Source organism: Scyliorhinus torazame, chromosome 25 (assembly GCF_047496885.1).
Source record: "Scyliorhinus torazame isolate Kashiwa2021f chromosome 25, sScyTor2.1, whole genome shotgun sequence".
In the NCBI taxonomy this organism is placed as follows: Eukaryota; Metazoa; Chordata; class Chondrichthyes; order Carcharhiniformes; family Scyliorhinidae; genus Scyliorhinus; species Scyliorhinus torazame.
Genome location: NC_092731.1, coordinates 11,626,685 through 11,654,564, shown reverse-complemented (window position 1 = coordinate 11,654,564; position 27,880 = coordinate 11,626,685). Strand labels below are relative to the sequence as shown.

The following is a 27,880-nucleotide window of genomic DNA, read 5'->3' as shown; positions in this document are numbered from 1 at the left end:
TAAATTATCGACCCCAAAATCTTGAATTTTGGATGCTTTATTGAAAGTATGACACTTAAAGGATATCGCATTCTGAATATACACCTTCAAATCTACAGTCAGGTTCATGTCTCTTCCCCTTTTACTCAACACCGATAGTTCCAGTGATGATGGCGTGAGTCGATACTCGTCATTCTCCTCCCATTATCTGTTCGACCTATGACATCGCTCGACCTACGACACCGCTCGACCTATGACGTTTTTTGACCTATGACATCTTTTGCCGAGGTGATCCATTTTCTTTTAACAGGGGAGTGGGGGAATGCATTCGGAAATGTCAAATTCCAGGCTTCCGTGGAACGCACCAGCCATTTGAATTTCTAAGGATGTGTCATCCAGGTCGTTTGTTTGGACAGAACTTGAGTATTGTTGAAAAAAAGAGACATCCCGTCAGAGCTTTACGTCTCGCACTCACCAGGACTGATTTCAAAATAACCGGCAGTAAAGGCCACAACAATTTGCACTGCATGAGAAGAGAGCGCTGATTGGTTGACAGGCAGACTCTGATTGGCAGAGGCATTGCCATGGCGAATGCAGCAGGGAACAGTTAATTGCCAAGTTATTGCTCAAATTCAAACCAGGCAGGTCAGCTCCAATTGGTCAAGGCATTGAGGAATGGACCAGGGAATGGCTATTCTCCAAGTTGAAAAAGGCGCAATGCGTGAATATGTTCTTGATGTTTACACAGGACTGGGGCCCTGTGTGTGAATGAACGTGGCTTCCAGCACACACGCAAGTGAGCCACACTACAAATCTAACTGATCATCTTGAATTGGTTGTCAGTATAATTCTTACCACAATCAGGATTGTTTAGCAAGTGCTGCCTAATCACGGAATTATATCTAATGTTGAACACTGCATTCTAATTTTTGCGAGCAAGGGCTGCATGGTCAGATACTTGACCGGCCTGGTTTTGAATTTGAACAAAGCTTGGCAGTTAACTGTTCCCTGCTGTATTCTCCATGGTAATGCCTCCGCCATTCAGTGTCCACTGGCCAACCGAATCAGCACTCTCTTCTCATGCAGTGTGAACTGTTGCTCCTTTTACTGCTGGCATTCTAGTGATCTGTCAGGATGAGTGGAAGATGACAAACTTCGACAGCATGTCTCGTTGTTCAACAATACGTCCATTCAGGGATTTACTTCCAGACGCTTTGGGGATTGTTTTCTGAGCTGTTCATAGATAGCATCAGGCGGAATTGAGTGCAGCTGTGGCAGTGCGCACTATGGCAGCTGGCCACACTAAGCCATGAAGCTCCTGTTGGTAGCAGGATCAAGGGACCCCCGCATCAGGAAGGAGGGAGGAGGGGAGCGGATGGTGATGTGCCGAAAACTGCTCCCCTGCCCTTCCCTCTGACCCCTCCAGCGGCCCCTCCCAACAACCTCCGTCCCACCTCAGCCAAGCCAGCGTTGACCTTCGGACCGTCCCTGGAAGTATTAATCCCAAAGACCACCATTCCCAGTAGAGCTGCCAACAATGGAGAGCTGCCAGCCCCTTATTGGCTATCAGCTCTCAGGGGAGGGTGGGGGTTTCAGCCATTGGGGTCCTCAGTCCCGGGGAAAGTTGGCCAGATAGGCGCCTGACAGGCACCTAATTTGGTTGGGCCTCCCCACAGTTGGTTCTCTAACAGGCGCGTGAGATCCTCTCCTCCCACATTGAATTGTGGGCATCATTCGGGGTGTTTTAATGGACTGGCTTCAATTGTAAAGGGAAATGGCTGATTTACACCTCCTTTGAGGACAGCCTGTTGCGTCAGGAATGCTTCATGTTGCCTTCAATTTAAAAATAAAATTCCAACCAGTTGGGTTTGTCTTCTCCTTCCCTCCACTCGCTGGAATAGAACAAGCTTCGGGGTCAACGGGAGGGACTGGCCGGAATGATGAGGGGTCAGATTGTCAGCAGCTTGAGGCAGGCAAGGGGTGGGTAGGATGTGGGGAGGGTGGGGTGGGGTGGGGTGGTCAGGGGTTGAGGGTCAGGGGTTGAGGGTTAGGGGGTGGAGGGCGAGGGGTGATTGCGGAGAAAATCCATGTTGACTTTGCTTTCCAGGTGAGGAATCCTCACCATCGGACACCTGGTTCCATTTCGGCCCATTCCCCGGGGATGGTTGCAGCCACTGGGGCCAAGCTGGTTGCATGCAGAGCGCGACGGCGCAATCGTTACATGCACTGGGGCCAGCCGTCGCATGGGGGAAGTTTGCTTTTCATGGCAAGTTAAATCTCACCAGGAAACGGCGAGGTTGCAGGATTTCCTCGTTCAGAAGGTGGGGGGGGGGGAGGTTTTGCATTTCTATAGCGCCTTTCACAAACGTTTTACAGCCAATGAAGTTGTTTTTAGAGTACAGTCACTGTCGCAATGTAGGAAAGGCGGCAGCTGATTTGCGCACAGCAAGCTCCCACACATAGCAATGGGATGATGATCAGATAGCCTGTTTATTGTCAAGTTGAGCGAGGGATAAATATCAACTCGTCTTCGCAATGGGCTACCTCGCATTCACCTGAGAGGGGCAGGTAGGGCTTTGATCCAAAACCCCACCCGAAAGACGGCATCGCTGACACTGCAGCACTCTTTCAGTACCGCGTTGGGAGAGTGGGCTTGGATTTTGGGCTGAGGTCCTCAGGATGGGCATTGAACCCACACCCTTCAGGACAGAGTGTTATATTGTTCGACACCTTCAGGTCAAAGAAAGACCCCTTTCCCCCGGGGTGGGAGATTATTGACAATAACATGCAGCAGCGTCCCTTGGACGTACAAGCCTCTGATCAAAACTGCAAGCCTGCTGATAGGTTAATAATCTCTGTGAGTGTGACCCTCCGACCACCCCCGTCCCCCAGGAACATAGGTCTGTCTATTGGTTCTGACATAATACCCAAACATCGATGCTTTCGTTAACACTAAGCTCCATTCTGCACTGGAGAAGGAAATGTCCATGGGCGCTGCACGTTTTATTAACCAATCATCTCCTTGGAACCCTCTTGCTCCCTCTGATTGGATCGATTCATCTTTATCTCTGTCAGTTGGATATATCTGAACACATTCGTATCTGTGGACAAAGCAGAGGTAAGAAGTTCAGTTCATTCAAGCTGCAAAGCTGACCCAGTAACTAATCTAAACACCCGATGCATCTCGGTGAGATTTCATCTCTTTCTGGGTTTATTTTTTACACTCAGTTTTTCTTCCCTCCCTCAAAATTTTGGGGACACAGGTGGGGTGAGGCCTCACACGGGCCGTGTCTCAGGAGGAACAGACGAGTTTGGGCTTCCAGTTTCCAAATGTCTCCACCGCTGAGGATTTCCCCGGGCCGGTGAGAATGACCACGACCATGGGTCGGGGGAAATGGCCACGATTCATCAGTAACGCCATCATTGCTGCGTCACACGAGTACCAGGATGGCTGCCAATGTGCCAACTCAGCCCGTGCGCCCGAGGAAACGAGTACCAGAGGACCAGGGTCTCAAATCTGAGACTAAGGTCCCGGAGGAGGGAGGTCATGTTGGAATTGTGTAGATCTTTGGTGAGGCCACAGCTGGAGTACTGGGCGCAGTTCTAGTCGCCACATTATAGGAAGGATGTGACTGCACTGGAGGGGGTGCAGAGGAGATTCACCAGGATGTTGCCTGTGTCATGTGCGAGTGCCTTTAAGAAATGGGTGTTTATCAAATAGTTGTAGTGGGTGTACCTTTAAGAAATGGGTGTTTATCAGATAGCTGCAGTGATGTCAGAGTGTGGGTGGAGCTGGACCGTCTGTCGTTCCCTTTTGTTTTGTTTTTGAGCGAGCAGCTACAGTGTGTTTAGTTTAGTTTTGCAGATTGGAAGCTGCATCCAGCAAAAGGAAATGAAAATCGCTTATTGTCACAAGTAGGCTTCAAATGAAGTTACTGTGAAAAGCCCCTAGTCGCCACATTCCGGCGCCTGTTCGGGGAGGCTGGTACGGAAAACCAGGTGTAATTCTGATTTCTTTCTGCATGAAAGGAATGTCTTCAAATCACTTGTTAATTTCAAAGTGATAACTGCTCTCAGTAGAGAATTTAAACCTGATGTCTGCGTTGAAGAGGGTATTTGTCTTGTGGAGGTTGCAGGGAAAGATTAAGGGTTACTTATAGAGTACTGTATCTGTGGGGAGAATTGGTGTTGATAGTTGTTAAGATGTTTACTGTGGGTTTATAAACTGGTTTCATAAATAAACATTGTTTTAATTTAAAAGAACTTTAGCTCTCTGTTGCACCACACCTGTAACGTAAGCACGTGTGCTCCCCATAACCACAATCTATTAAAAGTTGTGAGTCAGGTGAACTCCATGATACACTTTGGGATTCTCTAAACCCTGGCCCATAACACCTGGGATGGAATATTTCAGTTATGAAGAGAGGTTGGATAGGCTTGGGTTGTTTTCGCTGAAGCAGAGAAGACTGAGGGGCCGACCTGGTCGAGGTGCAGAGGATTATGAGGGGCACGGACAGGGTGGATAGGGAGCAGCTGTTCCCTTTAGTTGACGGATCGGTTACGAGGGGGACACAAGTTCAAGGTGAGGGGGAAAGTGGTTTGGGGGAATGTGAGGGAAATCTTACCCAGAGGGTGGTGAGGGTCTGGAACACGCTGCCTGGGAGGGTGGTGATGGTCTGGAACGCACTGTCTGGGAGGGTGGTGAGGGTCTGGAACACGCTGCCTGGGAGGGTGGTGAGGGTCTGGAACACACTGTCTGGGAGGGTGGTGAGGGTCTGGAACGTGCTGCCTGGGAGGGTGGTGAGGGTCTGGAACACGCTGTCTGGGAGGGTGGTGATGGTCTGGAACGCACTGTCTGGGAGGGTGGTGAGGGTCTGGAACGCACTGTCTGGGAGGGGGGTGAGGGTCTGGAACGCGCTGCCTGGGAGGGGGGTGAGGGTCTGGAACGCGCTGCCTGGGAGGGGGGTGAGGGTCTGGAACGCGCTGCCTGGGAGGGTGGTGAGGGTCTGGAACGCACTGCCTGGGAGGGTGGTGAGGGTCTGGAACACGCTGTCTGGGAGGGTGGTGAGGGTCTAGAACTCACCGCCTGGGAGGGTGGTGAGGGTCTGGAACACGCTGTCTGGGAGGGGGGTGAGGGTCTGGAACACGCTGCCTGGGAGGGTGGTGAGGGTCTGGAACACGCTGTCTGGGAGGGTGGTGAGGGTCTGGAACGTGCTGCCTGGGAGGGTGGTGAGGGTCTGGAACACGCTGTCTGGGAGGGTGGTGAGGGTCTGGAACGTGCTGCCTGGGAGGGTGGTGAGGGTCTGGAACGCGCTGCCCGGAAGGGTGGTGAGGGTCTGGAATTCACCGACTGTGAGGGTGGTGAGGGTCTGGAACGCGCTGCCCGGGAGGGTGGTGAGGGTCTGGAACGCACTGCCTGGGAGGGTGGTGAGGGTCTGGAACGCTCTGTCTGGGAGGGTGGTGAGGGTCTGGAACGCTCTGTCTGGGAGGGTGGTGAGGGTCTGGAACACACTGTCTGGGAGGGTGGTGAGGGTCTGGAACTCACCGCCTGGGAGGGTGGTGAGGGTCTGGAACGCTCTGTCTGGGAGGGGGGTGAGGGTCTGGGACGCACTGCCTGGGAGGGTGGTGAGGGTCTGGAACGCACTGCCTGGGAGGGGGGTAGAGGCGGGTTCCTTTAGAAAGCACCAGATGAGCACTTGGCACATCATAACATTCAAGGCTCTGGGCCGTGCTGGCAAATGGGATTAGGTAGATCGGTCAGGTGTCTGTCACGTGTCAGTGTAGACTCGATGGGCCGAAGGGCCTCTTCTGCACTGTATAGTCTGTGATTTACAGGGCAGTGGTGATACCTGTGCTCCAATGGGCTTCAGAGGCATGGGCATCCCACAGCAAACATCTCAAAGTGCTGGAGAAGTACCACCGGCACCCTCATCCAGGCCGACTTGCCCGATATTGAGGAGTTAATCACTCAAAACCTGCTCCACTGGGCGGAACATGCTGTTCGAATCCCTGCCGTAAGATTCCTGCTCAACTTGGATCTCCGTCAAGCCAGGGGACCCCCCAGGAAGAGAGGGAAATGGGATGTTCCCAAAACGTCCCCGAAGAGGTGAAACATCCCCATTGTCTCGAGGGAAACCCACCAAAATGGAGGAGGTTCATTGGGAAAGGCTGATGGACACATCCAGAGACTTAGTTGGGAACGTGCGGAGGTGAAGTCGGAGGGAGGGAGCGCGCAAACTTCCAAGCAACCCATCTATTTGACCCTTCGAGCACCACCAGCCCCACACGTGGCTGCCTCTGCAGGTCGCGCATTCAACTGACCAGCCATCTTGGAGCCCGTCGGACTGGAGAGGAAGCAAATCACCCTCGATCCCGAGAAACTGCCTAAGTGAGGGAGGGTTAGACGGTAAACTGGACGGATTTTGATCTTTTATCTTTCACCAAATAATGGAAGACACCAGCATTCTATTTTTGTTTAAATTTAGAGTACCCAATTCATTTTTTCCCAATTAAGGGGCAATTTAGCGTGGCCAATCCACCTAGCCTGCACATCTTTGGGTTGTGGGGGTGAGACCCACGCAGACGCGGGGGAGAATGTGCAAACTCCACACGGACAGTCACCCAGAGCCGGGATCGAACCTGGGACCTCGGTGCCGTGAGGCAGCAGTGCTAACCACCGCGCCACCGAGCTGCCCCCGACACTAGCGTTCTAGTCGGTCTCAATAGCATCTACTGAATTTTAACATGGAGGAATGTTTGTAGAATGGCACTGCTTATTACCCAGTCCGCGCGCACGTCGATGGATAGAGCTCTCAAGGGCCGGATCACGCTGCGTAGATGAGCATCTAACTGAAGCTTTGCAGAGTTTGGGAGAGTGGGAGGGAATATATTTGGTTCTGTGGACTAGCCGATGCTTTGCTGCGGTGGGCATTGGGAATATTCTTGAAGAAGGTTGCAGCCCCGGCCTCTAGCCCACGGGGATTCCTGGCCAAGCAGAATGATGGTGGAAGTTGATTTCTGAGAGGAGAATGTCTGTTACCTGCAGCACTGGCCTCCCCGCGGGGTGTTTCACAGTGGCTGCTGACTGAGCCACAGAACATTCTATTATGACCCAGGGCTAGTGCCTGAAGACATCCCAAACCGCGTTGCCGCCCATGAAGCACATTATGAAGGGTAGCCGCTGTTGTAATGTCGGAAAGGCAGCAGACAGCAAGATCCCCAAACAAGCAGCAAGGTGGTAAAGGCCAGATCACCTATATCAGTGATATTGGTTGAGGGATGAATGTTGGCCAGGACTATTGTTGGGGCGGTGCGGTTAGCTGGACGGCCGGTATGAGAGCCCAACAGCACAGGGTTCGATTCCTGCCCTGGCTGGGTGGTCCCCTTGTCTTACCCAGGGTGGAGATCATGGTGCCGTGGGTCGGACCTGTCTTTGGCCAGGGACCTGGAGAAGGGGAAGGAGCACAGAAGGAGCCGGAATGGTTAGTTTCACCTCGGTGATCTCCTCTCAGCTGTGGCCCCTCCACTCAACCTTCACCCAGTTCTCCATCTCTCTTTCGCATTCATCCATCCGCTGCAACCCCACTCTCTACCCGTTTCCCCTCCTTGTCTCAGTCGTAGAGTTATTACGGGACAGGAGGCCATTTGGCCCATTGACTCCATGCTGGTTCTCTGCAGAAAAATCCAATCAACTCCCCCATTTTCTAAATCTTTCCTTCAAATCTGCTCAATCGAGTACCTGGGCGGGATTCGAGTACCTGGGCGGGATTCGAGTACCTGGGCGGGATTCGAGTACCTGGGCGGGATTCGAGTACCTGGGCGGAATTCGAGTACCTGGGCGGGATTCGAGTACCTGGGCGAGATTCGAGTACCTGGGCGGGATTCTGTGAGCCTGAGACAAAGTGTTGACGCTGTCGCGAACGCTGTCGCGTTCTACAATGGCGTCAACGGGCCCCCAGGAGTAGCGATTCTGAGCCCTTCAGTAGGCCAGCACGGCACTGGAGTGCCCCTCGCCGCTCCAGCTGCCGATACGGGTGTCATAAGGGCGCCGCGGGTCCACACACGCGGCTGCGACCGGCGCGGTTGCGTGCGTGCGCAGTGTCTTTATTGTCTGCCCAACATGGCGTAGGGCTACAGGGGCCGGCACGGAGCAAAAGAGGCCCCCAGCCCGAGAGGCCGGCCCACCGATCGGTGGGTCCCGATCGCGGGCCAGGCCACAGCGTAGGCCCCCCGCCCCCCCGGGGTCGGACAGCCCCTCACCCCCCACCAGGCCGTCCCCGAAAGGATGCAGGCCAAGGTCCCGCCGGGTAAGACCACACGTGGACGGCGCCGGCGGGACTCGGATTTTTATTGCAGCCACTCGGCCCGTTCCCGGCGGAGAATCGCCGGGGGGGGGGCACATAGAAGGGCCCCCGACAGGCGCCGCGCTGATTGCGGCGGTGCCAATGGCGCTGATTCTCCGCTCACCGGAGAATCGGCGGACCGGGTCGGGGCGGCATCGTGCGATTCGCGCCCAGCAGGCGATTCTCCGGCTCGGCGTGGGCTGAGAGAATCCTGCCCCCTATTCCTGTTTCCCAATCCTTTCCTTCCTTGTCCTAAAGTCCTTGAAGGCTGCGGCCTGCCCAGGAGATGTGTGGTCTCAGTGTAAGTTGTTCTTGGCCAGTGTTGTGTCTCCTTACCTGAGGGCTCCCGATCTTTCGCTTCCTTTAAGTATTGCAGGGCACTCTCACAATCTCCAAGGTGATAGAAGGCGATGCCTGCTCTGTACATGGCTTTGAAATTGTCCTTGTGTTTCCCAAGAATTTTCAAACAGTACTCTTTCACCCGCTCATAGTTCACCAGCTCTGACTGTAGAAGGCAAGCTAGAGGCGAGAGAGAGAGAGCAAGTCAGTTCCTGAGAGTTCATATCACTATATTGAGGAGGGAGCGAGGTTGTCAATCCCTCACAACCCCTCCTCTCCAATAACAATCCCACCTTTATATAACGTTAAAGGTCACTTTACAGGAATGATAATCAAACAATATTTGACACCGAACTGCATTAGATGATCTATTAGGTGACAAAGAATTAGGTCAAAGATTTAGGGTGGGAATTTACGGCCCTTCCCATCATGGGACCTTCCAGTCCCACCCATGGTGAAACCCTCCACCCCGGGGCGGGTACTTCCCCGGCAGTGGGACGGACGAGCCACGCAAAGCGGTGTAGACATCAACAGGACGGGGTGATCCCACTGGCAAGATTCCACCGCTGTCGGAAAACACGCCCCCCACCTCCCAGAAAATCCCACCCATAGGGTTTAAAGGAAGTGTTGGAAAGTGAGGGGGAGAAGGTTTGGGGAGGGAATTCCAGAGCTTAGGGGAAGCTGAAGGGTACGGCCAACAATGGCGGAGCGATTAGAATCGGGGATGCAAGGGCAACACGGCGCCGAGGTCCCAGGTTCGATCCCGGCTCTGGGTCACTGTCCGTGTGGAGTTCGCACATTCTGCCCGTGTTTGGGTGGGTTTCGCCCCCACAACCCAAAAGATGGGCAGGCTTGGTGGATTGGCCACGCTAAATTGCCCCTTAATTGGAAAAAAATGAATTGGGTAATCTAAATTTATTTTTAAAAAAGATTGGGGATGGTTAAGAGCGCCGACGTCTCGAAGCGTTTGGGGGCTGGAGGAGGCTCCAGAGATCTGAGAGGGACAGAACAAGGGGTGACTTGCCGCGACTCTGCCAGAATCTCCTCTTTCACCCACCTTGTCCATTCCTAATCCCAACCATCATTACCCAGAAAAAGGTGGCCAGCTCACCTTGTTCTAAACACTCACAATTACAGAAAATATTTGCATTTCTATAGCACCTTCCCCCAAGATGTCCCAAAGCATTTTACAGCCAATGAAATAATTTTGAAATGGCATCACCGTCATTATGCCGGGAGTGTAGCAGCCAATCGGTGCAAGGCATACAGGAAGGTGATAATGATCAGAGAACCAGTTTGTTTTTATGATGATATCTGGGGAATAATGGTTGGCCAGGTGACAGGGGAGCTCTTCCCTGCTTTTCTTCAATGAATGACATGGGATCTTTTGCACAGACCTGGGTTTGATGTCTTACCCAAGGGTGAGTGCCTGCAACTGTGCAGCGCTCCCCCAGTACCACAACAGGAGTGTCAGCCTGCAACTGTGCCCAAGTCTCAGTTTGACCCCACGTCCTCCTGGCCTGGATGAAGAGGTTCTCTCTTAAATGCATCGCCCCCAACCACTGTGCACGTTAGCAAGCTTCCTCATTAGGGAGGCACGGCAGCACAGTGGTTAGCACTGCTGCTTCACAGCGCCAGGGTCCCGGGTTCGATTCCCACTTGGGTCACTGTCTGTGCGGAGTCTGCACATCCTCCCCGTGTCTGCGTGGGTTTCCTCCGGGTGCTCCAGTTTCCTCCCACAAGTCCCGAAAGAGACTAGGTGAATTAGGTAAATTAGGTGAATTGGACATTCTGAATTCTCCCTCAGTGTACCCGAACAGGCGCCGGAATGTGGCGACGAGGGGCTTTTCACAGTAACTTCATTGCAGTGTGAGCCTACTTGTGACAATATAGATTATTATTATTCGCACTACACTAAACATAAATCCTATTTCATTAAGACATTATTGCTAAATTCTATTTTTCTCGGGATTCAGTTTGTTTACTGAGGAGTATTAAACAGGAATTCTGGTTCTCCCTCACATTAAATAAAGACCATTACTGTCTTTATTTCAGTCAGTGTCTCAACCTATTTTCTGTCATTTCCTTGGCTGCAGTCTACTCTAGGAGACATAATTGCTCTCACCGTCTCCACAGCAACGTGCAGCCTCATCTCACCTCGCCCTGCGTCTGTGTCATTTTGGCGAATGCCTTTTTTGTATTTTGAAAATGTCTTAAATTGGAGATTTAATTTTTTGGACTGCTCGAAACCCCACCTAAACCAACCTCTAATATCAAAGAAAATTGATGTACCATTTACAAATAAATAACAGCGAATCTAAATTAAAAACACTAATTGTTGGTGCTGCTAATTAAACAAATGAAAATCACTTATTGTCACAAGTAGGTTTCAACTGAAATTACTGTGAAAAGCCCCTAGTCGCCACATTCCGGCGCCTGTTCAGGGAGGCTGGTACGGGAATTGAACCCGCGGCGCTGGCCTTGGTCTGCTTTACAAGCCAGCTATTTAGCCCTCTGTGCTAAACCAGCCATTAGTTAAAGAAAGGGTCCCCATTCTAAAGCCACAATGCTCTTTCTTTTCTCCTTCTGTCGTGGAGTTAGTTGACATTGTGTACACAGTAAAATCCCACAAACAGCACAGTGATGAGGGCAGATTATCTGTTTCAATGACGCAAGTGTGGGGTTAAAAATTGACCCCAGGTCAAGGGGAGAATACCCTTACTTTCCGCAGTTGAAAACCCTGTGATGTTATTCAAAAAAGATTTGCATCTCACGCAACACCTCCAAACACAGTTCTGGAAAAAAGTAATTCGACTCGAAGCGTTAACTCTGTGTCTCTCGCACAAGGTACACACCCATATCGACTTCTTTGCAATGGGGAAATCGGTGCTTCCAGGGATCATGGGAACGGACTACTCCGCGATCGTTACCTCCGACCACGCTCCCCATTATATGGATGTGAGGTTGGAGACAGGCCGGGCCCAGCGCCCCACATGGAGGCTGGACACGGACCTCCTGGCCGACAAGGCTTTCTGCCAAAAAATATAGCAGGCCATCGGCGGTTACGTCCGTAACAACCAAAACGGGGAGGTCTCACCCTCCACGTTCTGGGAGGCAGTGAAGGCCGTGATCAGAGGAGAGATCATAGCATACAAGGCAAGTAGAGATAGGGAAGAGAGGGTGGCCAGGCAACAGCTCGTGGACTTCATTCTGGAGGTCGCTAGAAAGTACTCTGTGGCCCCGACCGTAGAGCTGCTGGCGGAGAGGAAAAAGATGCAAATGGACTTTAACTTGCTATCCACTAGGAAAGCAGTGTCCCAACTCCGCCAGACACGGGGGACCTTCTACGAACACGGAAACAAGGCTGGCCGCCTATTGGCTCACCAGCTGAGAAAGCAGGCAGCCACGAGGGAAGTAGCGCAGGTTAAGGATAGCAAAGGCAGACTGGTAACAGAGCCAAAGGAGGTCAATCGGGTATTCGAGACCTTCTACCGGGGACTGTACACCTCCGAGCCCCCTGACGGGGATGCAGGAATGAAACAGTTCCTAGACAGACTGGAACTGCCAGTGGTGGGGGAAGACAGACGGGAGCTGGAAGCACCAATAGACCTGGGAGAAATCATGGGGAGCATCAGCTCCATGCAGGCGGAGAAGGCACCGGGACCAAAATTTGCACCAGTCTTGGCCCCACACCTAAGGGACATGTTCGCGGACTCACTGGCAGGGGCACCCTGCCCCCAACGCTAGCGCAGGCCACAATCTCACTAATACTCAAAAAAGATAAAGACCTGACGGAATGCGGATCATACAGACCCATTTCACTGCTGAACGTGGATGCGAAAATACTCGCAAAGGTCCTGGCCAAAAGGCTGGAGGGCTGCGTACCAGAGGTGGTCACAGAGGACCAAACGGGCTTTGTCAAAGGTAGGCAGCTCACAGCGAACATCAGGCGGCTGCTGAATGTGATAGTGACCCCCCCTGGGGAGAGAACACCAGAGGTAATCGTCTCCCTGGATGCTAGTTCGAATGGAGCTACCTCCTCGAGGTACTGGAGCGGTTTGGGCTAGGAGCGGGATTCACCGCCTGGGTGAGGCTCCTGTACATCGCTCCCAAAGCGAGTGTTCGAACCAGCTCTGAATGCTTCCAGCTACAGAGAGGAACAAGACAGGGCTGCCCCTTGTCCCCACTCTTGTTCGCGCTAGCGATCGAACCCCTGGCGATAGCCCTGCGGGATGCAAAAAGCCGGAAGGAAATCCGGAGAGGAGACAGAGAGCACAGAGTCTCACTCTATGCAGATGACCTGCTCCTCGATGTCTCGAAGCCACAGGAGGGACTGAAGGCAATACTGCAAATACTGAAAGAGTTTGGATCCTTCTCGGGCTATAAATGTAACCTGGGCAAAAGCGAGACATTCCCAGTGAACCCAAAAGGGGGAGGGACAGAGCTGAAGGGCCCAGAACAGATTCCGTTACCTGGGGATCCAGATAACCAGAGACTGGACACAGATCCACAAGTGGAACCTGACCAGCCTGGTGGAGGAAGTAAGAAAAGAGCTTCAAAGGTGGGGCTCACTCCCACTCTCCCTGGCGGGGAGAGTGCAGCCGATCAAGATGAACGTACTGCCAAGGTTCCTCTTCCTGTTTGGATCCATCCCGATCTTCAACCCCAAGGCCTTTTTCCGAAACATAGACAGGCTAATCATGGCGTTTGTGTGTGGGGGGAGGTGGGGTGGGGGGGGGGTGGGGGGGGGGGGGGGTGGGGGCAAGAACCCGAGAATTCCCAAATCGACACTGCAAAGAGGGAAAGTCAGAGGGAGCCTGGCTCTACCGAACTTGCAATACTACCCCTGGGCCGCAATGGCAGAAACAGTGAGGGGATGGGTATAAGAACCCAACACAGATTGGGTACAAATTGAGGAGGCATCCTGTAAAGGAACAACCCTGCGGGCCCTCGCCACAGCAGCACTCCCATCCTCTGCAACAAGGTACACAACGAGCCCAGCGGTAGCGGCCACGCTGAGAACGTGGACCCAGTTGAGACAACACTTCGGGATAGCCAAAATGTCCCTTATGGCCCCCATCTGCGGCAACCACAGATTCCCCGCAGCCATGCTAGATAGGTGGAGGCGGGACGGGGGTACACTAACGGTCGGGGGCTTCTACGTAGGGCGCAGACTGGCGACACTGGACGAACTGACGAGGAAGTGGAAACTATCAAGAGGACAGGAATTGAGGCCCCTCCAAATAAAGCACTTCCTCCGCAAAGACACAGTAGGGTACCCTGGGGCCCCAGAAAGCACACTACCAGAGGACCTGATAGGCACAAGCAGCGAGAGGGGGGGCTATGTGGGAAAATATACGGACAGCTACTGGACAGAGCCCGAACACCACTGGAAGGGACCAGACAAAAGTGGGAGGATGAACGAGGGACAGAGGTGGGATGGGGACTCTAGAGCGAAGCACTGAGCAGGGTGAGGTCCACCTCCTCCTGCGCAAGGCTAAACACAGACCGATCCAGAGGGCAGCAAAATGTACATACACTTAGTCAAATGAAGGACAAAACAAACCTCTCTGTGAAATAAAGCAAATTAGCGCGGGCAAGAAAAATGTAATGTATATAAGTAACAACTGTTTATAAATATGGGAAAAGCCAATAAAAAGATTTTGAAACAAAAACTGTGTCTCTCGTGGCGCCACGGTGACGTAGTGGGTTAGCACTGCTGCCTCACGGCGCCGAGGACCCGGGTTCGATCCAGGCCCTGGGTCACTGTCCGTGTGGAGTTTGCACATTCTCCCCGTGTCTGCGTGGGTTTCACCCCCACAACAGCAGGGGGGGGGGGGGCAGAGGTCACTGGTTTGGAAGGTGGTGTTGAAGTGAGCGCCTGATGATTAAATGGAGTTATGACACAGATCGTCCATTATTGAACAGCAGGACAGACTCACGAGGGATAAGTGGCCTCCTCCTGCCCGGATGTCCCTAGGAGGTGAGAATAGGGTGGAAGGATGGTCGAGCAGTGAGTGTGAAAGTGGTAGAGAGGGAAATGGATATTTTACATCAGGACAGGTAGATCACAGGTGACAGGAAAAGTAACGGCAGCTTTATTACAGTATTGGAGATGTTAGCTCAGTCGGCTGGATGGCTGGTTTGTGATGTGGAGCAGAGGCCAGCAGCGTGGGTTCAATCCCCACACTGGCTGAGGTTATTCATGAAGGCCCTGCCCTCTCAACCTTTCCCCTCACCTGAGGTGTGGTGGCCCTCGGGTTAACTCACCACCAGTCAGCTCTCCCCCCTCAGAGGGGAAAGCAGCCCCTGGTCCTCTGGGAATATGGCATCATCACATTTTTACACAGATACCTCGACACGGCCAAGATGCTGCAGAAAGGAAAGCGGACACATTTCAACCCAACCCTAGTCCCCCAAACCGTGACTGTCGGGGTGATCTTGTGATATTAATGCATTCGGGCAAAATTCCTTTCTCAGTTATTCTAATGGAGGAGTCATTACATCATGGTTGTTTTTTGTGTATTAAGTTTTAATGCTTCCGTAAATATTGCACACAAAGGAAATTTGGGTTTAAGCGTTGCCACATCGATATGGCAGGGAGTTCTCGTGGCGAGGCAAGGTGTGAGCCCGCAGCACTGGGTTCAAGTCCCACAGATCTTGGCGGCCACAGAAGGTGCGTTAATAATGTTGATTTTCAGTGTGTTAATTTCTCCTGATGGAGAGCGGTATGAACGGGAGAGATTCCTGGTCTGTCAGACTGCAGGAGGCAGTCGCAAACCACTGCAGTACTTTACTGAGCGTCATGGCTGACCAACCCAGTGGAAATCCACTGTCACCAACACCCTGCCTGGTCAGGAGGACTTAGATACAAACATGGAAATTGACCTCTCCTCTCCAATCCTGATTCCTGTTTTGTTTCTATAAGGAATGTCTTAAAGTCGTTCCCTAAAGTGAACCAGATGTTTTTTTACATAGAATTTACAGTGCAGAAGGAGGCCATTCAGCCCACTTGAGCCCACAGCGCCATCCTATCCCTGTAAACCAGTTACCTAAGGGCAATCTATCATGGCCAATCCACCTAACCTGCACGTCTTTGGACTGTGGGAGGAAACCGGAGCACCCGGAGGAAACCCACGCAGACACGGGGAGAAGGTGCAGATTCTGCACAGTGACCCAAGCCGGGAACCTGGGACCCTGGAGCTGTGAAGCACTGTGCTACCATGCTGCCCTTTAGACCTTTATTCCAGATTTTTATTGAATTCAAATTTCACCGTCTGCCGTGGTGGGATTCGAACCCTGGTCCCCAGAACATCACCCTGAGTCTCTGGATTACTAGTCCAACGCCAATCAGGGGCTGGTTTAGCACACTGGGCTAAATCGCTGGCTTTGAAAGCAGACCAAGGCAGGCCAGCAGCACGGTTCAATTCCCGTACCGGCCTCCCCGAACAGGTGCCGGAATGTGGCAACTAGGGGCTTTTCACAGTAACTTCACTTGAAGCCTACTTGTGACAATCAGCGATTTTCATTCATTTCATATCACCGCCACCTCCTCCTGGTTAACAAGGAAAATCCCAACATTATGAATAAACCTTGTAGCTGGTAACTGAAAATTAATGACAGCACAGTGCTAATAACAACTTTAATTATCATACAACACGCACAATCACATCTGTAATTTTTAACTGTTAATACGTTTCCACCCATTTCATGCCCGCTTTTGCTTTAATAGAAGCACTTCCCTGCAATTTTCCCATTAAGGCATTCGTTTATCAATAAATATTTTAGTCTTTTCTGAGTCATAGCTGGGCAAATATCCAATCGAGAGATATTGTGAGGCAGTTCCCGATGCACAACAGATGCCCACCCCAACACACACCAACCAACTCACACCCCAACACACACCAACCAACTCACACCCCAACACACACCAACCAACTCACACCCCAACACACAACAACCAACTCACACCCCAACACACAACAACCAACTCACACCCCAACACACACCAACCAACTCACACCCCAACACACACCAACCAACTCACACCCCAACACACAACAACCAACTCACACCCCAACACACAACAACCAACTCACACCCCAACACACACCAACCAACTCACACCCCAACACACAACAACCAACTCACACCCCAACACACACCAACCAACTCACACCCCAACACACACCAACCAACTCACACCCCAACACACAACAACCAACTCACACCCCAACACACACCAACAACTCACACCCCAACACACACCAACCAACTCACACCCCAACACACACCAACCAACTCACACCCCAACACACAACAACCAACTCACACCCCAACACACACCAACCAACTCACACCCCAACACACACCAACCAACTCACACCCCAACACACAACAACCAACTCACACCCCAACACACACCAACCAACTCACACCCCAACACACACCAACCAACTCACACCCCAACACACACCAACCAACTCACACCCCAACACACACCAACCAACTCACACCCCAACACATACCAACCAACTCACACCCCAAAACACACTACTGATGAACACAAAAACATACATCCCAACACGCATACACACATAGAAACATACGTGCTCACATTCCAACAAACACAGATACACACACACATGTATATATCCCAACACCAATACACAGACACAAAAACATGCATCCCAACACACACAAACACACATGCACAATGACACGGAAACACATGCTCACACTCCAACACACACATGTACATGCACACATTTATATCCCCCAATACTGATACAGACAGATGGATAGAGACATGCACACCCACATACAAACACACACCCCAACACAGGCACATTCCCAACATACAGGCAGGTTCACATACACATCCCCCAAAAAGCATACACACCACTACACAGATACACACAATGCAACACGCACACATTGATATTCCAAAAAAATGAAATGAAATGAAAATCGCATATTGTCACAAGTAGGCTTCAAATGAAGTTCCTGTGAAAAGCCCCTAGTCGCCACATTCCGGCGCCTGTTCAGGGAGGCTGGTACGGGAATCGAACCGTGCTGCTGGCCTGCCTTGGTCTGCTTTAAAAGCCAGCGATTTAGCCCTGTGCTAAACCAGCCCCTGACATAACACGCAGACATATATATACATGCAAACTCACAGATACAAACACACACACACACCCACTACACACACACACACCCCCACACATGCGCACACCTGCACACACCCACACATACCCGCCCACACACAGACACCTGCACACCACATACACCCACACACACACGCACACAAACACACATGCTCCCACATACACACACCCGCATGCACACACACACATACACTGACGCACATCCATGCACACACACCCTCCCAACCACACACAAACCCGCATATACACACACCCGCACACACACTCACCCACTCACCCCCACGCACACACCCGTACACACATACATACACAAACTCACACACACACACACACTCACTCACACACACACACTCACACAGACGTACACACTCACTCACAAACACACTCACACACTCACACACACTCACACGCAGACACACACACACTCACACACATACTGTCACACACACTCAGCAGCTGCTGCTTCAGCAAGTGGAAAATCCACATCAGAATCTGGAAGAAGAAGAAATCCCCGGGGTCTGATCCACAAGCTCTGAGTAAATAAACACAGGTTCTGCCTTGAAATGTGAACTTCTGCCCATATGCAGCTCCCATCAACAGATCATCAGAAACTAGGAGCAGCATTTACAATTGTGCATTGAGAGCATTATGGTATGAGGAGGTCTCGGAGACTGAGAGAGGAGATTTAGTCCACCTTCCTGCGGAAGGGAAATGGCTGATGATGTGGAACTGAATTCTTCACTTCACATTTTTACACTTGCTTTGCTGGCAGGAACGTCCCTGTCTCACGGGGCCAGAGGTTTTATTTTAGTTGATGCCCAGTCGGACGAAAATAAACACTAACCTTATTGTAACAAAGATCCACCTATGATCACTGAATGAAGACAGATAAAGTTGAAAGGCGTGGTGGTCAGTTTGAAAGGGGCGGAGATGTGTTGGGGGGGTGTCTGCAGAATTCTAATGAACATTTGCGCTCAGAATTGTTAACCCGTCTCTCAGATGATGTATTGCCAGAAATGATTCACTTTTATTCCTATCAGTTTTTTAGCTTCTCATTCTATTCAAGAACATACATTTGTGTAGCGCCTTTCACCATTCTCAGAGTGTCCCAGAGTGCTTTACAGCTGATGAAGTGCATTTTGAAGCGCAGTTGCTGTTGCAACGTAGAAAAACGTGGCAGCCAATTTGTGCACAGCAAGCTCCCACAACCAGCAAAGTGATGACCACCTGATCATTTTCATTGATCATGCGGGTGGTGGGATAAATATTGGCAAGGAAAGCGGGGAGCCCCCCGGCTCTTCCTCAAAATAGTGGCCATGGGATCTTTCACATCCGCCTGGGAGGGCAGCCTGGGCCTCGATCTCTGAAGGCGGAAGGGCAGGTTAATAGGGTGGTGGAAAAGGGGTTTGGGACACTTGCCTTTGTCAATAGGGGCATAGATTGCAAAAGCAGGGAGGTCATGTTGGAGTTGGATAGAACTTTGGTGAGGCCACAGCTGGAGTACTGGGCGCAGTTCTGGTCGCCACATTATAGGAAGGATGTGATTGCACTGGAGGGGGTGCAGAGGAGATTCACCAGGATGTTGCCTGGGGTGGAACAGTTAAGTTATGAAGAGAGGTTGGATAGGCTTGGGTTGTTTTCGCTGGAGCAGAGAGGTCGAGGTGTACAAGATTATGAGGGGCATGGACAGGGTGGATAGGGAGCAGCTGTTCCCCTTAGTTGAAGGGTCCGTTGTGAAGGGGACACAAGTTCAAGGTGGGGGGCGAGAGGTTCAGGGGGGATTTGAGGAAATACTTTTTTACCCAGAGGGTGGTGACGGTCTGGAACGCACTGCCTGGGAGGGTGGGAGAGGCGGGTCTGGAATGCGCTGCCTGGGAGGGTGGGAGAGGCGGGTCTGGAATGCGCTGCCTGGGAGGGTGGGAGAGGCGGGTCTGGAATGCGCTGCCTGGGAGGGTGGGAGAGGCGGGTCTGGAACGCACTGCCTGGGAGGGTGGGAGAGGCGGGTCTGGAATGCGCTGCCTGGGAGGGTGGGAGAGGCGGGTCTGGAATGCGCTGCCTGGGAGGGTGGGAGAGGCGGGTCTGGAATGCGCTGCCTGGGAGGGTGGGAGAGGCGGGTCTGGAACGCACTGCCTGGGAGGGTGGGACAGGCGGGTCTGGAGCGCGCTGCCTGGGAGGGTGGGAGAGGCGGGTCTGGAACGCACTGCCTGGGAGGGTGGGAGAGGCGGGTCTGGAATGCGCTGCCTGGGAGGGTGGGAGAGGCGGGTCTGGAATGCGCTGCCTGGGAGGGTGGGAGAGGCGGGTCTGGAACGCACTGCCTGGGAGGGTGGGACAGGCGGGTCTGGAGCGCGCTGCCTGGGAGGGTGGGAGAGGCGGGTCTGGAACGCACTGCCTGGGAGGGTGGGAGAGGCGGGTCTGGAATGCGCTGCCTGGGAGGGTGGGAGAGGCGGGTCTGGAACGCACTGCCTGGGAGGGTGGGACAGGCGGGTCTGGAGCGCGCTGCCTGGGAGGGTGGGAGAGGCGGGTCTGGAACGCACTGCCTGGGAGGGTGGGAGAGGCGGGTCTGGAACGCGCTGCCTGGGAGGGTGGGAGAGGCGGGTCTGGAATGCGCTGCCTGGGAGGGTGGGAGAGGCGGGTCTGGAACGCACTGTCTGGGAGGGTGGTGACGGTCTGGAACGCACTGTCTGGGAGGGTGGTGACGGTCTGGAACGCACTGTCTGGGGGGGGGAGAGGCGGGTCTGGAACGCACTGCCTGGGAGGGGGGGAGAGGCGGGTCTGGAACGCACTGTCTGGGAGGGTGGGAGAGGCGGGTCTGGAACGCACTGTCTCGGAGGGTGGTGACGGTCTGGAACGCACTGTCTGGGAGGGTGGGAGAGGCGGGTCTGGAACGCACTGTCTGGGAGGGTGGTGACGGTCTGGAACGCACTGTCTGGGAGGGTGGGAGAGGCGGGTTGACTCATATCCTTTAAAAAGTACCTGGGTGAGCACTTGGCACATCTTAAAATTCGAGGCTCTGGGCCAAGTTGGCCAATGGGATTAGGATTGGCAGTAGAGGTGCCTTTCATGCGGTGGTGCAGACTCGATGGGCCAAATGGCCTTTTCTGCACTGTATTTGTCTGTGATTCTGTGATTTAAAGCTTAAATAGAAAGGCAAAGCCTCTGACAGTGCAGCACTCCCTCAGTGACACTGGGACGCGCGAGATATACAAGAGTGAAAGGGGCGGCGGGGTGTGGGTAACTATCGGCATCCTGTTCCCCCCCAAAACTCCAGCATTCTTTCACATTCTTCCCATTTGTTGCTTTTTCATCGTAGACCTGTCGAGCCTGAAGGTTGGTTATTTAATATCCCGCAACAAATCCCATCAGCCTCACAGCTTAATGATGGAGAATCGTTGGCTGAATGAGGAACATGATTTTGGTTCAAACATTCCGGATTGGATTATACATATTCCCTCTTTCTCCGGCGTTACTGAAAGGAGATGAGGCAACCAGCTGCCAGTCTCCATGGTAAGTAAAGAATGCTCGCAATATCAAAGCAGGATGAAATGTTGGTCGTTTTATTGATTGTAAAGCACTTTGCGATTGATTGCACAATTCTTCCAGCAGAGATACCTCGGCAATATTTCAGAAATGCCTTTAACAGACACTTTGATATCATAGAATCATAGAATTTACAGTGCAGAAGGTGGCCAATCAGCCCATCGAGTCTGCACCGGCCCTTGGAAAGGGCACCATAACCAAGCCCACACCCCCACCCTATCCCCGTAACCCAGTAACCCCACCTAACCTTTTTTGGACACTGAGGGGCAATTTGGCACGGCCAATCCACCTAACCTGCACATCTTTGGACTGTGGGAGGAAACCGGAGCACCCGGAGGAAACCCACGCAGACACGGGGAGAATGTGCAGACTCCACACAGACAGTCACCCAAGCCGAAATCGAACCTGGGACCCTGGAGCTGTGAAGCAACAGTGCTAACCACTGTGCTACCCTGCCGCCCATATGCAGGAGGTACAACTGATATCCACTGCCCAGGTATCGGAGGCCGCATTTTTGAAGTAATGTATGAGCCAACTGTGTGCAGTGATACGAGGGGTGGGGACAGTAGCTGAGTGAGCTTAGATGGGCTGAATAGCCTTCCTCGCCCATATTTATTGCGATGTTGGCTTGGGTGCCAGGAAAAGGTGTGGAAAACCTCATATAAGGTGGAGGAGTTGTGGTCTTGTCACTGGAACTAGTAACCCAGAGACGTGGGGACCCAGGTTCAAATACCATCACAGCAGATGGTGAAATTTGAATTTAGTTTTTTAATAATCCAGAATTTGGGGTGGCATGGTGGCACAACGGTTGGCACTGCTGCCTCACAGCGCCAGGGACCCGGGTGCGATTCCGACCTCGGGCGACTGACTGTGTGGAGTCTGCACGTTCTCCCCGTGTCTGCGTGGGTTTCGTCCGGGTGCTCCGGTTTCCTCCCACAGTCCAAAGGTGTGCAGGTTAGGTGGATTGGTCATGCTAAATTGTCCCACGGTGGGGTTACAAGGATAGGAGGGGGGGGGATTGGGCTCTTTGGGAGGGTCGGTGCAGACTCTGTTGGCCAAATAGCCTCCTTCTGCACTGTAGGGATTCTATGAAAACATGGGAATTTTGGGGGAGCTGGGAAAGGAGAGAGCAGATGAGCAAGAAATCAGGATGGGAAGAGCAAGTTTGATAGAGCGGCTGGTCGTTAGTCGACGAGAACACAAGGCAATATGTACAAGGCAGGACCCTGGGAAGATTGTCCATCATATTCAAATGAAATTTGGCGCAGGATATGAATAGTGAAGGAAGTCTAAAAAGGAAGGAAAAATAATTGCAAAATCAATGCAATGGGAACATCCCATTTTGTACAATCAGAAAAATAATAATTTTTTAAAATCTGCAAAGCATTTAGGGAATTTATTTTTTAATATAAATTTAGAGTACCCAATTCATTTTTCCCAATTAAGGGGCAATTTAGCGTGGCCAATCCACCTACCCTGCACATCTTTGGGTTGTGGGGGCGAAACCCACGCAGACACGGGGAGAATGTGCAAATTCCACACAGACAGTGACCCAGGGCCGGTATCGAACCTGGGACCTCGGCGCCGTGAGGCAGCAGGGCTTACCCACTGTGCCACCGTGCTGTCCACGGTTGCCCGTGCTGACAATTTGCTGATTTCCTGTCAAAATCCAGACTGACATTCCCACTTCTGTGCTGAGGGACTGCTGCGCTGTCAGAGATCCAAATGAGCCATTAAACCAAAGCTCCATCTACCCTCTCAGGTCCATGTAAAATATCCTACTCCAACAAGGAGCAGGGGAGTTCTATCCGGTGTCCTGCCCAATACTTATCCCCCAATTGACATCACTAAAACAGAAAATCTGTGCGTGGGAGCTTGCTGTGCACCAGGTGGTCTTTCCCGCATTCCAAAAATATTTATTTTGCGGCCAAGAAATTTGTGACTTCCTGAGGTGATGAAAACATACACGTCCTTATCCCTTTCCCATCTCCCTCTTGTGGGAATACCGTGGCTACAATGATCTTCCTTATCACTGCATGTCAAACTCGCACACATCCCAATTCTCATAATGTCTCTAAACCTGGCGGTTAAGCATTAATCGTTCCTTATGTTATGACTGACCAGTTTTCTAAAATGAAACAACGATTGTTGTGAATAAGAAAGAGCCTCCAGTCTCACATTGTATTAATATACAGATAGTTGATCAACTAAAGAGTTCAGATCAGATCACAGTGAAATCAATAGAATCTTGGATATTGCAAGTCTGTAAAATTATTGCTATAATTATGCAGACCATTGATTTTTAAATTATTCATTCCCCTCATAGTCCATGGTGCAAGCAGTGGGGCAACTTCCACTTGGAATTAAAGTAATTTCACCTATCCAATCATTCCCCATTCTCCTCAAAGCACAGACTTCTTGAGTATGGGTCCATGTTGCCCTCACTATCTCACCTAGTGGCTGTTTTCATAGAATCATAAAATTTACAGTGCAGAAGGAGGCCATTCGGCCCATCGAGTCTGCACCACCCTTGGAAAGAGCACCCTACTTAACCCCCACACCTCCATCCTATCCCCGTTACCCAGTAACCCCACCGAACCTTTTTTGGACACTAAGGGCAATTTATCATGGCCAATCCCCCTAACCTGCACATCTTTGGACTGAAACCGGAGCACCCGGAGAAATCCCACGCAGACACGGGGAGAACATGCAGACTCTGCACAGACAGTGACCCAAACCAAGAATCAAACCTGGGACCCTGGAACTGTGTTGTGCTGTGAGCACTCGAGATAGTTTCCCCCCAACTCACTTGGAGCATCAAAGGCAATTCTCTGAATCAGTCGAGTGGATCTGGGATCCTCCTGCTCTGTATTTCTCAGTGTAACACCAGCTGATGGATTTAACTATTGGGACACTGAGGCAGTAACAAAAACAATTGATTTATTCTTATTTATATAAATCAGTGAAGAGAATGTGTAATTAAATGGCAATGAGGAAGAAAGGGGTTTCTGTACAATCGCAAATTGTGCCATTTTGATGATGATTTACAGAGCAAGAGGAACACATTGCTTCATTGTTGCCTAGAAGGTGGTTAGTAGTTTGTTGATAATAAAACAATCAACACAAATAAATGGTTCAATTTGTACAGAACATTGGAATATAGCCTTAAAACACAAAAAAACCAAGATTCCTAAATGGACTCATTTATAATCCTGGCTTTATAATACATTGAGATATTATTCAATAAAATATACATTTTGTACAAATATTTGCAATTAACATTGCTTACTTGTTTTTCAATGGGTAAGTGGATTGTTCAATAGATTTAACATAGAACAGACAGTGCAGAAGGCGGCCATTCAGCCCATCGAGTCTGCACCGACCCACTTAAACCCTCACTTCCACCCAATCCCTGTAACCCAATAACCCCTCCTAACCTTTTTTGGACACTAAGGGCAATTTATCACGGCCAGTCCACCTAACCTGCACGCCTTTGGACTGTGGGAGGAAACGGGAGCACCCGGAGGAAACCCACGCAGACACGGGGAGAACGTGCAGACTCCACGCAGACAGTGACCCAAGCCGGGAATCGAACCTGGGACCCAGGCGCTGTGAAGCCACAGTGCTAACCACTGTGCTACCGAGCTGCCCAAGCCAGCTTTCTAAGCTTTCAAGCCAGACAGCTCCCAAACTCAATTCCTGGTCAGTTCTGAAGGAGGTGATGTCAAATGGGAGCTGAAATGGGACTAGAAATTCTTGAAGTTAATTCAATCAGCTGGATTGTCACTCCAGACCTTATTTGGTGATCCATGTTGTGTGTGAGCATTATTTTTGGCTAAGATTAGATTCAGTTGTGATAACTCCACCTGCTGGCACTCAGTGACTGGGCCAACATATGAAGAACTGACATTTATATCACGGAACAGTAGTAGATTATTTAACTCCTTGAGTCTGTTCCACCATTCAGTTAGATTGTAGCTGATCATGTACACCATTCCCTGCACTATCCCCATATCGCCTGATGTTATTGTTACCTAGAAATCTAGCACTCTCTGCTTTGAACATGCTCAATGATTGAGTGTCCACAGCCCTCTGGGTAGAGAATTCCAAAGGTTCCCCATCCTCCGAGTGAAGAACCTCCACTTCATCTCACTCCTGAATGACCTGCTCCTTATTCTGAGAAGGTGCCACAACCTGGAGTTAGAACATGGAATCCCAACAGGGCAGCAGGAGACCATTTGGCCCATTGAATCTGTATCGACCCTCTGAAAGAGCACCCTACCTAGACCCACTCCCCTACCCCATCCCCGTAACCTCACCTATCCTTTTGGACACTGAATGACAATTGATCATGGCCAATCCACCTAAGCTGCACATCTTTGGACTGTGGGTGGAAACCGGAGCGCGGAGGAGGAAACCCACGTGCACACGGGGAGAACTCCACACAGTCACCTGAGGCCGGAATCGAACCTGTGTCCCTGGCGCTGTGAGGCAGCAGTGCTAACCGCTGTGCCACCGTCCCACCTCTAAGGCTGCTCAGGCCAGCAGGAGAAAGGATTGGCAGTCATGATTTCCAAATGATATCCATTGTCGGATATTACAGATGCTTTGTGATATCATTGCCACAGATGTATCAGGAATGGTTCATTACAATGAGATCCACACATCAGATAGAAATTTATACATGAAAACAGATAGGCTGGAATTTGCAGCACTAACACACCACAAGTTGCAGATGATAATCATCTGACACTCACGGTTTACAGCAAACCCAACCCTGATTGTTCAGGTGAAGGTTGCAACCAGTTTAATTGCATTTTCACTATTGTTTCCTGCTTAATGCAACAGTGGATAACATAAACCATTGAGGTTTAAATTCTACACAAGGTGATTTGAAATGCCAGTCAACTGCATGGCTGGAACTGCAGTCATATGAGGTTTTATTGAATTCCATGTGACAGGGGGAATTATATAAGCAGATGTATTGTCCTGGTATGACTCTCATACCCATAAACTCACAACTCAGGCAATGAGTGAGTACAGCCTTTCTCATGCCTGACCAGCAAGTAATATGCAATGAGGGTCTAATAGGGTATATTTCACTCTATTCGGTAAATCATAGAATCCCTACAGTGCAGAAATAGGCCATTCGGCCCATTGAGTCAGCACTGACCCTCTGAAAAAACACCCTACCCAAGCCCAAATCATCCCCATAATCCCTCCTAGGGCCAATTTAGCACGGCCAATCCACCTAACCTGCACATCTTCGGATTTAAAGAACAATACAGCACAGGAACAGGCCCTTTGCCCCTCCAACCGGTCAAAGTAGAGCTCCTTTCAAAGGGCAGAGTCTCTGGGACTCAGTTTCCTTATAAAGACGGCCCACTTGCTGGATATACTCAGCAGGTCTGGCAGCATCTGTGGATGGAGAAAGAAGATCTCTGAGGGTTTTCACAGGAATTCTCCAGCCCTCCCGGGTCACCTGTGATTTCAGGTGAAAATGTCTTTTCCTCACTCACACAAGCGACCCAATTAAAAAGAAAAATAGACCCAGGCCAGTGAATCGTAAAGGGGAGGGTTGTGTTTAATGCACAAGACTGCTTTCAAACTGATAAATTCATGGGGATGGGAGGAAATGAGGGAAAACTGTGATTGTTGCAATGTTGAGCCCAGGATCTTCATCAGCTCAGTTGGGTTGGATGGGGAAGGAATTGGAATTGGGTCCTTGCTGAAAGACTCACCTGCCAGACTGTCATAACAGTCGATTTCGGTGCTTTCAATGAGTCTTTTCTGCTCCTCTGATAGTCTGATATGCGTTTTGCTCAATGCATTCACCTCTGCTCCCGAAGCCTCGCTGGACCGGATCCCTTTGAGCTGCAGCAGAGCCCGGTGGTATTTCCCAATCGCCTCCCGGAATTTCTTCTCCTTGTAGCACTGGTTGCCCTCCGCCTTGAAGCTCACCGCCCTCTGGATCTTGTGGGCGCTCTCGCCCTCGCCGTCCCTGTGCTGGGCTGCAGGGTTCCTCAACTCGGCCGCCGCTGCCCACAGGGGCTCCCGGCTGCCCGCTGCCCCCTGCCCCGCTGCCCTGGCCAGACCCCCTCCCAGGCTGAGGCTCTGCGTCTTCAGCGGGTGCTTGGCTTCCATTTCCCCTACAGGAAGCCCATTCTTCACCAGATCCGAAACCTGTCGCCTCGTGATGGTCTGCAGCAGTCTGCTGTGCATCAATGAGGGCGGCTGTTCTGCGCTGACTTTAACCCCAGTTCACCGCTGAAGCTTCCCTGCGAACGCCCCAGATCCCTGCCTGGCTCTGTGTCCTTCAGCACCCTGGACAGCGCCCAGCTCACAGCGGCTGCACCCGCTTCTACTGCGGCAGCGCCCGTTTCTCACCATTAACCCCTTCAGCTCTTTGCATTTAACCCCAAGTTCCCCAAAACAACCCCCCCCCCCCCATATACAATCCAGGCTGGCACCAATTTGCAACAAGGTGTCCCAGGTTACAGGGGACCTGCTCCAAGG

General features: G+C 51.5%; 1 protein-coding gene across 1 annotated transcript; it reads right to left on the bottom strand.

The window, feature by feature from the left end:
* Positions 1-27,709, bottom strand: ttc9b (tetratricopeptide repeat domain 9B). Its single transcript, XM_072490000.1, has 3 exons — positions 27,106-27,709; positions 8,658-8,840; positions 1-3,080 (listed from the first exon to the last, which is right to left on the bottom strand). The coding sequence occupies exons 1-3, from the start codon at positions 27,584-27,586 to the stop codon at positions 2,986-2,988; spliced, it is 759 nt and encodes a 252-aa protein (XP_072346101.1). The 5' UTR covers positions 27,587-27,709; the 3' UTR covers positions 1-2,985.
* Between the last annotated feature and the right edge of the window lie 171 nt (positions 27,710-27,880).